The sequence below is a fragment of the Acanthaster planci genome, linkage group LG04 (genome assembly GCF_054643075.1).
Source record: "Acanthaster planci isolate LZ-2023a linkage group LG04, COTS_SCS, whole genome shotgun sequence".
NCBI lineage: Eukaryota > Metazoa > Echinodermata > Asteroidea > Valvatida > Acanthasteridae > Acanthaster > Acanthaster planci.
Genome location: NC_141780.1, coordinates 6,557,746 through 6,568,693, shown reverse-complemented (window position 1 = coordinate 6,568,693; position 10,948 = coordinate 6,557,746). Strand labels below are relative to the sequence as shown.

The window sequence follows — 10,948 nt, the reverse complement described above, 5'->3', positions numbered from 1 at the left end:
AAACTGACGCGGGAGGCAGCACTAGGTGGTAATCTATGTCATTTGGTTCGTTCAACCGCAACAAACATGGGAATTACACAATTAATGTTTGGCGCAGTACCCTTTGCTCACATGAGCCTGGGGTAGCCGGTCTCGTAAGGTCGGTGATCGAGCGGCAAGACATCTGCACTAGTCAGCATGAAGTCGTTGTGGGTTCGAGGCCCACTCGAGTAAGCTTGTGAATGTTTTTGAAGCCTTGGGAAAACAATGAGCATGTCGGCGTGACCTTGGGGGGCGAGGTTGTATAGCTACGCTGGTACTACGTTCGGTCATGTAATTATATGAAATGTGATGTGGTTCCAAAAACAAGTTTGAAATTTGATCTCTATGAATTGATTTGATTTCATGCCAGCCCCTTGAGTATTAAGAGTGGGAACGAGGAAACCTACTGTATGGTAAATTGTCCACTTCTTTCACTCAAGGACTCCACGCCGGCAGAAGAAAAGCCAACTGACCGCTCTAATGCTTTGCCAAATGACCATCCGGAAATCCCGAACCCTAATATTGTCTTTCTGGCTCGCAATGCAATGCTCTTTCATTTCCAGATCAATTCAACCGTCACAAATGGTACTTGTATATTGTAACATTAACGTTAGTACCTTCCAGAAGCAACCAGAGTGAGATTTTTGAAGGGGCAGCCATTGCTGCACACATTTTGTTCGGGGGGGGGCACTGAAGCGAAATGAACTGCAGTTCACACGTTATGCACATTTTAAAACTTCAAGGGGAGAGGCAAGGATTTCCCGGAGTCACTTGTCTTCCCTGTCCCTACTCTGCTTGAACGCTTAAAATGTAGCTACAATAAGCTTTTCTTAAACACAATTTTGCTGCAACTTCGTACTCTTCTTCAATGCATGAAAATTCTTTTACACTCCTATTTCAAAACGGCAAAATGCCCTTTAACACAGTGTAACGAGAGTTAAAATAAGGTTTACTGAGACACAAAGGTACATTTTGAAGGTCTGTACTTAAAAAATTGATTGCATCTACCCTTTTACTCCTAAAAGGGCACCACAATAATTTCTGAAAGTTTACCAGAATTCCATCCTCTCAAGGTCTGACAACGCAAAGCGTTGAGAGCAAAGTCACTTTTACTGTTTCCCTTAATGTTGGACAACGGGACCTGAAAATAAACACACTCTAGACGCTGCTAAATAAAACTCGGTTTAAGGACGAGTTCACTCGACATTGCTGCTTTGTTTTGGGTGTTCGGTTAATTATAAATAACACTTTAACCCTGCTACGCTAGAAATGGACAGGGGGCTGTGGAGATCTCTGACGCTTGGGTCAAACGTCGTGCTTCTGTCGGAATTAAGTAAAATTTTCAATTTGACGCAGCAGAAGCACGACATTTGACACAAGCCTGACTGTCACACTGTCCAAGCTTCCGTCCTTCCCCCGACCATGGTTATCGGTTGCTTGAATGGCGATGATGATGATGATAAAATGAAAATTTATTCGGTTGAGTGTCAGGGCTAACAAGAAAAAATCTATTTTAATATGTAAGAGCAACGGTTGAGTGATCACAGGAAAGTATAAAGGGTTTATGGTGCAATGTTTTGGGATATTCTCGCTTGCTCGCCACTTTTTCTGACGTATGTGTAAGCCAGGACGACTGTTTCAGGTATAATTAGTGTTGAAAAGTTGAGAACCAGTAAATTTCGTGATCGTGCCATGAAGCTACTGCATTTGGTCTTTACTATAAAAAACACTTAATAACAGAACCGCTCATTCTTGAGCTCAAGTCCCATTTTGTTTGCTTTAGCTTAATATTTTTAAGCTACGCATACAGCGGAAAACTGAAAACCCAAACCTTTTAGCACGCGATCTTCAGGGTTTAATGAAAGCGGATTAATTCTTCCATTATCGCAAAACCAAACAGAATCGCTGTGCGAGCGAGGAATATTGAGTTTGAAAATACCAAGGCTGAGTCAATAACTCAATATCAATCGAATTTAACACCGGACCGAAAAGCTTACTATTTATTTGAACTTCCGACTCTGGCTGTACGATTTATCCACAAGCCTTACAAACCTGCTATCGCCCGGGGAGGCCCCTGAAATGCTTTTTTCTCTCTCTCTTTCTTATTATGAAAGAAAGCCGATTTGGGGGATTAAATTAATTTCCCCTCTTCCAAAATCAGTAAAAGATTTCGAAATGTTTTACATCCCCCCCTTGAAAATATCCAGCTGAAAATTTGTTTCTGGATCTGTCCTTGGACATACTACATTTTATAGATTTAAGCGATAAAATGATTTATACACGGCGAACGCTGTCCGGTCAAGTAACAACGCTGGCATAACATGGAGTGACAGTGAGCCAGATAGGTTGGGCACGCACTCGTGGCTAAACGCCGACTCCTATCAACAGCGTTACACTGCTTATCACTACGTACGCATCACCCATACATTTGAATAAGCAGCCTCCAGCAAGTGACACGTGTCATATGTCTCCATCACTTCCTTCTACTCTAATATAAAAAAACATGCAATTTAGTTAAAGTTTCAATCAGACACACAGACAAAAAAGTGGATTTTCCATAATTTATCTGAAGTTAATAAAATCCGTTTTAAAGGAGAAAAGTCGCGTGCATTATAACTCTAATGAGATGTAATTATTAAAGGGCGCGCACAGAGTGGGCCATTAGGACCCTGAACCAATACACGAAGTTGAAGCACACGGCAGGGAAGCAACAGGGCCTATATTAAGATTTATGACGTCCAGGTTTTGCAATGGCCACTGTTTCAAAAAACCATACTGTTTACTCAAATTCAATCCGATAAAACCAGTGGAAATCGTGATCGAAGCCCAAATTCCATAAAAATACCTGATGATGATATTTGTTTTAATACCAACCTCTCTACTTAAACAATACCATAACAGGCAAATGCAAGCTCCTAAATGGGCTTAGTTCTGAACAAGAACTACAATTTCAGCATTCGATTGACGTCCACGCGTGACTGGATTTACTAGTATGTGCTCGCTACGAAAATTGATGAAATCATATGAGGGTCTCGTGTTTTTGCCTGGTGCTGGTGGGACGCCATCTAGTTAATTTAGTTGTATAGTTGGAATAAGCTTAAGGTCATTTCAAACCAGATTCATTTCAGGTATGACTCACATTACTTTTCGTAAAATTTAATTTAGTTTCCATCTTGTGGCCCTCACTGCGTGTGCGTCTTTGTGTTGCCTCCAAAACTGGCTTCCAGAACTTATGGCTACATCTATTGTCGGCGCGTCTCCGCGTATTTTCTTAATACAGTGAAGACCTACACCAATAGCTCTAGACAACCGATTTGGATGTAGCCATGGTTCTAGAGTGTGGTTGTAGGTCGTTACCATCCACATGACGGCAATACTTTGGGATATGAATAGTCCTCTCACCATAACATGGCGCACTGCAACGGTACAGTGGGAATTGAGTGGACTACTCGCAGCCACTAATGACAGTGATGGCATTCCTTCTGCCGGCAGTCAAATATCATCACTATGACCCAGATGCAGGTTGCATTTGCGGTCTGTAAAATATTGATTTAATCTCAGAGTTCCCTTGTTGACTTTGTTTAAACCTTGGGATGACACCAGACTGACCCTCATGATCGCGGCTACCCAAAATCAGATCTTGTGAAACGTACATGCATCATAAATACATATTGAATGTTACCAAAGGTTTGTTGTTATGGCCGTTTACTTGTATCACGCTGCTGCCTCACGATCGGTCCTTAGTGCATGAATGCCAGTCAGTGAGGATTAGTTACACATTCGTGGAAAGAACAGTATACCCATTTGCATGAAACTGAGCTGCGAATAAAAGAGGGACGCCAAAATTCTCACTTTTACAGGTATGCCCTGCTTGTATATGTTAGTGTTCAATTCCACTTAAAGCGCCTCTTCGAAAATGCTACGGCGCCCCTTCCCTTTCTGTTTGTGCTGGTATACCGTTGAAGTCTTTAAAGTGACCCCAATACATGTACATCTACAAGAAAAAGATAGACTTTGCGCGATTGTCAGGCCAGGCCCTCTCAAGATAAAGTGATGGTCGCGAACAGCCCGACCCGACTTCCCACCGTCTATAAGCGAGGCTTTAGCAGTAACGTACTATGCTACAAGCTTGCCTATTGTATCGGTACTTTATAATCTACGGTATACATGCGGAACTGTGTACACAACAAAAATACTTCAGATGACATGAAGACAAAAGAAGGGAAGAGGGCTGGACTAGCTTGCCTATGTGTAAAAGATTCGTATACAGGGGTTCAAATCCTGTGGCGAACTAGAAACTTTAAATTAAAAAGCAAACCAATAAATAAGTAAATAAATAAATTAAACTTGTTTTACCACATCTTTTAGTCTCCCCTTGGGAAAGGTCTGATTTGAAATAAATTCAATTTCCTCTATTAATTTGTAGCTTTAAATACTCTTTAACGCACACTGCTGACATTAGTCGCAAGACTTGCTGTCGGCTTTATACACAATGTGATTAACAAGGCCACTGCTTGTATTAGCATTTTATTTTAGAAGCCTAAAATGTATTATTAACAAGATAAGTACGGTACGGTTCCTTCAGTTAATATTTTACAAAATGATTGAAAGACTGAGTTTTCAGTTCCCTTAAAACCCCAAAATATCGCACGTGCCGGTCCATGCCCAACGGGCTTTGGTTCATGTACGATCTGACCGCAGCTCCTCACTCCTTCGCTTGAAAAAGCGAGTGATCCCCTTGAAAAAATCCTTGATTGGCTGCTGTCCAGTCCGCACTGTCGACCCAATACTGGCACTACATATGCAACACTGAGCATCCATGGTCACGTGATCGAAAGGAACAAGATTTAATATCACGAGGTGACTACGTAGTTATTTCGTGTGCATGAAAGAGGTTGGATGCATTTGTCTAGACAGAAATAATACCCAACCTGTGTTGAGGAATAGTGAGAAGTACAATTAGGCAGCATGGAGGAGATATTAGCACTCCGTATCTTTAAGACCTTCGTGGGAATTGTCGGTATCTTAGGCAACGGTCTGGTGTGCATAGTCATCGGCAAAGTCTCGGCGATGCAGACTCGCACCAACGCCTTCATCTGTCACCAGGCTGTCGTAGATCTACTTGGTGCAACCATGATTCTTCTGCAAAGCGAAGCGCCGCTGCCGGACCCCGTGCCAAACGATGCACTAGGGTGGATAGTGTGCCACGTCTGGTTTTCCAACTTTGTACTTTTTCTCCTGTATGTGATATCCACATTCAACTTGCTGTCACTGACCATGGAGCGATATTTTGCCATCGTTCACCCGTTCAAGTATCAGAAAGCCTTCGCCAACCATCCCCGGCTAAAAGTCGGTGCAGTCATGGCGGGATGTTGGGTGTTTGCCACTGTTATCAAGTGTTACAACCTCACCATCTTCAAGGTGAAAGACGGGGCGTGCGCTTCCAGTGCTGAGTATCGGTCGAAAGTCATAGGGAGCTTGACGGCCATCCTTCAGTATGTGGTGCCCGTGGCAGTGATGCTGTTTGCGTACATTCGCATCGGTGTAGAGCTCAAGCGAGGAGCTGCTCGGGTTGGACCTGCACCAGCGGCTGCCAGTGGTCCTGCTACCGGAGCATCCGCAGCGGATACCGCCCAACCGGCAGGCATGGTGGAATCCCTGCTCCGGGCCAGACGCAACACTTTCAAGATGCTATGGATCGTGTTCGTCACGTTCCTTGTGTGCTGGACTCCGAACCAGGTGATCTTTCTCATGTTCAACCTCGGCTGGACGCTGCAGTACGACGAGTGGTACTATCTGCTGTCTGTGGCGATGGTAGCCGCAAACTGCTGCGTTAATCCGGTCATCTACGCCTTCAAGTATCGCCAATTCCGTAAGGGGCTGCGGGAGGTGTTTTGCCGCGGACGTATAAACCGCGAGAACCCGTCAAATTCAGCAACATTCACGCAAACCACACGATGAACTTCACAGAGGCATTATTTGATCATCACCGTCCAGGCTTTCCCTCGGACATCTGAAGGGAAAAAAAACAATTGCAAGTATCTTGCAAACTAGTCAATCTAAGGACAAAAAGCTAATTATGAGTATTTTCTCTGCACTGCACGTTAAGAATTTAACTGTTAAAATGTATTACCAGGACGGCATATTACAAAATGAAAATTATAGGTTTACACTAAACTTAGAAAGATTGCTTCAAAAATTGTTTGGTTTTGATGGAATTCAATGTCCATTAAAATTATATCTGAAAAAATGTAATCATTGTATATGACACATGCTGGATAAGGTTTGAGATGTTTGTTTGTTAACCGCTGTAGAAGTTCCACGGAGATATTCGCTCACCTTTCGGGATATTTAAATAGGAACAGTTCCGAAAAGGCGCCCCACTGCTTCAAACTTTTCCTTGTGATGTCACCACCAAAACGAAGATCGCTATGAAAAATGACCGCGATTCTAAATGCCGAAAGGTGGGTTATGGTGCAATGATTCAGAATAATTATATAGAGCGTTCATCGTGCGCAGTTTCAAGTAAATTGATGCCGCGACCCTGCGGCATTGGTAGGATTCGATGCCTCAGATTAGAGTGTTTCAAAAGCGAAGATTGTTCTTCATTTTTGTTCCCATGCATGCACATGCATGTTCCATTTCTACATAGATTGGACTACTCATATTTAAGGCATATCTTATGTAGACACTTCTATACGTACGTTCCCTTATATGACAATGGCGTTTCGCAGTTTCTCTTGAATAATTCTTGCCACAAAGGTTATTTCAGTATTAGGGGAAGGAATGCAGCAGACGGTATTCCATTAGCCTAAGGTTTTCGTCCCATGATATTGCTTGGTGAAGGAAAAAAATTACGGAAGCGTATAAGGGCCACTTGCAACATTTTTTTCCGAGTCACTGTCTCTTTGGGGGTTTTTTTTGTACTCACCCCACAGGAGCGCCATTACGCGCAAAAATATGCTGAGTACGTGTAACTACATCACTTAGAACCAGTAAATGCCGTACAAACGAACTGGTTCACGAGCTGGTTCTTGCGCTAATGCCTTTTACACACAAGATTGGGCGTGTGACGTAGTCACTTCGATGCTGTACTCTATGGTCTTTGCGTATATGCAGAACGCGCGCAAGAACCTGAGGGGCCAATATCATAGAGCTGCTTAAGCACAAAATTTGCTTAAACGGGAAAAAACTCTGCTTAGTAAACAATGGTTACCAGATAAAACTCTATCTGATTGTCATGCTAGCCAAAAAACAGCTAAGTACAATCTCAAAACATTATACATCGCATGGAACTTTGGCTGGTTACCTGATTTATCAAGCAAGGTTTTCAAATTTTGTGCTTAAGCAGCTCTATGAAATTGGCCCCTGCTTGTAACCACCAGTCTTTCTTTTCGCCGGTTGGGTGTGCACTTCAGCTCGGGGCGGATTATCTAGCCGTGGCGAGTTAAATTGTTGAATGTGTATCTTGCCGCAGCAAATTATATGATCTTGCCGCGGAGTTAAATTGAAATCCCGCGGCTTGAAGTACTTCAGTAGTTTCACAAATCTTATTTAACGTGCCGTCTTACTCAGATGTTTAATCAGGGTGGAATGCAGTGAAATTGGGCTTCAGATTGATTTAAACAACCTTGATTCAACCAACACAAAAGGAAACTAACGAAATATGTTTTGGTGGTATTAATTTCCATATCAAGAAGTGGTATAGACTACTTTAACTCCCTCGTAGACTGCCTGTTGAAAGGATTACGGCGCCTTTTCATTTATACTTTAAACAATCCTATTTACGTAGGGGCCGCGAGGGGGAACCCTGAAAAGAACGGGAAAAAAGAAAACAGCCAAAGAAATGAAATAGAATATAATTATTTGCTGGAGAAAAGAAGAAAATCGACCCTCTTCTCGCAGTTAAATGTTATTGTTTTAACAAGACGGTTCGCCCCCTCCCCCGCCGAAACAAAATCTTGCGACGCCCATTCAACTTTTTAGCCAGTGTTGTACGTGTTGGGAACAAACCTCAATGTTGATATCATTCTCACATTAAAATCTGCCATGATTTAGGAGATTTCAATAGTCAAAAAAAATGAAGTGAAGGTGAAAGGGAAATCAACACACACTTTTTTATCAACTGGATCAAAACCCCCAGCTTCTTTGACCTCACGTCCATACCTTCACTTGTCACAAACTACCCACACAGCGCTGAGCGCTGGGAAGGGCAAATGCATAACATATATTTTGCCGAGAACTTACTGGATGGAGTCTATTAACATCGAAACACGGGTCGACACTTCTGGCTCGGTGGGCATGACGCGTGTACACTTATACTATAAGTATTAGGGCACTAAGTAACCTAAAATGCTTTGAGTGTCCAAAGCTGTGAGTTATTTCATGCATTGCCTTCGTAAAAGTTTTGTTTTTATCTCCATTTTAAGTACTATAAATTAATAAATTTCGACTGATGAAAGTTCAACTGTAACTTTCAAGGACGCTTGCCTTTGTATGGCATTGGAAAGTATAGGAATGAATTAAAAACAGTTTGTCCCTCATCTGAATGCGGAAATTCACACCACAAAATAAGATTTTGTTTTCTTTTCTGTTGGAAAACAAGCAAGGTTGAAATGTAACATCTTTTTTTGTTCCAATTAGCAATCTAAAACCAAATCTCAATGCATTTCACCCTAAAGATACATTTGAAAACGTCGCGCTGAATAGGACTTATCAAACTATTGAGATATTCGCTGTGGCTGGATATCAATTTGACGCCGCGGGAAAATCTTATAACTCGCCGCAGCGAGATAGTAATTCAAAAAAAAAAAATTGCAAGTGGCCCTTATACGCTTCCGTGGAAAATACAACCATACCTATAGTCTACAGGATTATTACCTTGGAAGTTTTTGCACAACTAAATCCCCGGGAAACACCGCTAGACCCTCCCGATCGTTTCCACGTGGGGAAGTATCAGAAAAGACATAGGGACTACCTACCGGTTTTTCCAAGAAATCCCGCCTTTCAATATGCACGTTATTGATCCGCTCGGTACATCAGCAAGCGTTAGCCGCGTTTGAATCTCCACATGTGCAAATTCAATGAAAACTCTCTAACTTACACGGACACAAGGCTCCCTGAAAACGCGTTTATGAAAGATTCTTTAAACTGTCATTGCATATGAGCAATGTAGGATTTATAAATTTTCCAAATTTTGTAATAGTTACGGGAATAATCTTTAAACGGGATTCTTACCGCAAAAATATTACAACATTTTAATGTTTTTTTTCTGAGAGCGCGGTTTTGTGATGAGTTCTTTTGGAGGAACTGTTATTCACGCTATTTCCAATAGAGAAAGTACCACATCTAACGTATGTTTAACCTTTGGAAAAGTTAATTGTTTCGTTCCTTCACACACAATAACATTTGACTCTGCATACGAAAGGAGATGACTGCTTAATTTTTTGCCATGTAAGGGCACTGCAGTAAAATGGCATTTACGGTATTTTTGTCAGTGGGTAATTTTTCGTCGCGCTTTGTGGGAGTTCTATTTGACTTTTGAGTTGTTTCATGAGGAAGCGCCCTTTGTGTAGACTTTAGTACGACAGACCATTTCAGACGGTGCGGTTTTGTGGTGAATTCCGACCTACGAGCTTTTGTTGTTGATATTCACAACATGCCCGGTAGCCTACCATTATAGCTAACACATTTTAGGTAACTTCGTTATTCAATATTCTTGTGAAAGTTGTTTTGTTAAATTAATCTTACACACACAATCAAAATTCTGAAATGCATTTATAGCAAGCGACTGGCGACTATAGCGACTGGCGGAAAGCATCTGTCCTTGGTAAGAACTTCAGAAGTACTCATACAAACGAAAGAAGATAATTGCTTGATGCTTTGCCGAGGGCATTGTAATGAAATTATTACCTCTACGGGTAGGCCTATTCCTTTCATTTGTCAGTGGGCAACTTTACACCGAACTTTGTGAGCGGCAATAATTTATTTGATTTGTGATTTTTGTTGTTGGAAGCGCTCTTTGTATCGATTTGCGTGCAACAAACCACAACTTTTCTGATCCACACAGCGCAAACAGTTCCACAAACAGTTTGGCCTTTAAGTGAGCCAAAATGCAAAACACGTTAAAATGTGATTACAAGATGCCGGTCGGGAAATAAACCCTGTCATGTCATTTGTTGTAATCTAATTTGACTTAAATTTACACTGTAAACTAAAACCTGTAACAAAATTTGAGGGGCTCTGAATTCCGGAAGGGAAGAATATTTTGCTTTATCAGAGAGATAAGTAATTACCTAATCTACACATTCCCCATCCTCCTCCGCCACAATACTCTTTTGTTCCTGTTTGAACGCTGTGGCGTAACAGAGGCGTAATAATTGTTTTATTTACTTTGCATTTTGCACTTGAGAAGAACACCGCCAATTGAAAAAACAATCATTTCATTGCTGAAACTATGAAATAACTCTCTACTTTATATAAATAACTCTCTTATACATAAAAATATAGTTATACAAATAACTCTCTACGTTATGTAAATTTCAAATCGTACATAGTCACTTCTACAATAAACCAGTTTTTCAAATGCATGATGGTTGATGTACATTTGTGTTAATTTGTATTGCACGATAAAGAGAAAAAAAGTTCCAACGTAATACAATTGTGTATAAACCTTACTTTGAGTTTGATCAGATTCAGTAACATTTCATATCTGAATTGATTCAGCCAAAAATCTTCAAGCCAAGTACAGTGTCATAGAGCTTGTGACTTAAAGCTAATCTCTGAACGTACACACTTTTGATAACTAATTAACCATGTTGATTAGACCAAGATGGATTTCGTGTTTTTGGTATCTTCTGTGTTAAAATTAATTTGTTCAAAGTACCCCCCGTATTAGAAATTGACTTATGCTATTTCAGGAGATCGT

The 10,948-nt window shown here is 41.2% G+C and overlaps 1 protein-coding gene across 1 annotated transcript; it reads left to right on the top strand.

The window, feature by feature from the left end:
* The first annotated feature begins 4,411 nt into the window (after positions 1–4,411).
* On the top strand, positions 4,412–10,589 carry LOC110973689 (neuromedin-U receptor 1-like). Its single transcript, XM_087136266.1, has one exon. It carries the CDS (start codon positions 4,990–4,992, stop codon positions 5,980–5,982), a length of 993 nt encoding a protein of 330 aa, XP_086992392.1. The 5' UTR covers positions 4,412–4,989; the 3' UTR covers positions 5,983–10,589.
* The last annotated feature ends 359 nt before the right edge of the window (positions 10,590–10,948 follow it).

Coding starts and splice junctions, on each gene's coding strand:
- LOC110973689 (XM_087136266.1), top strand. CDS start 4,990: ATGGAGGAGATATTAGCACTCCGTATCTTTAAGACCTTCGTGGGAATT.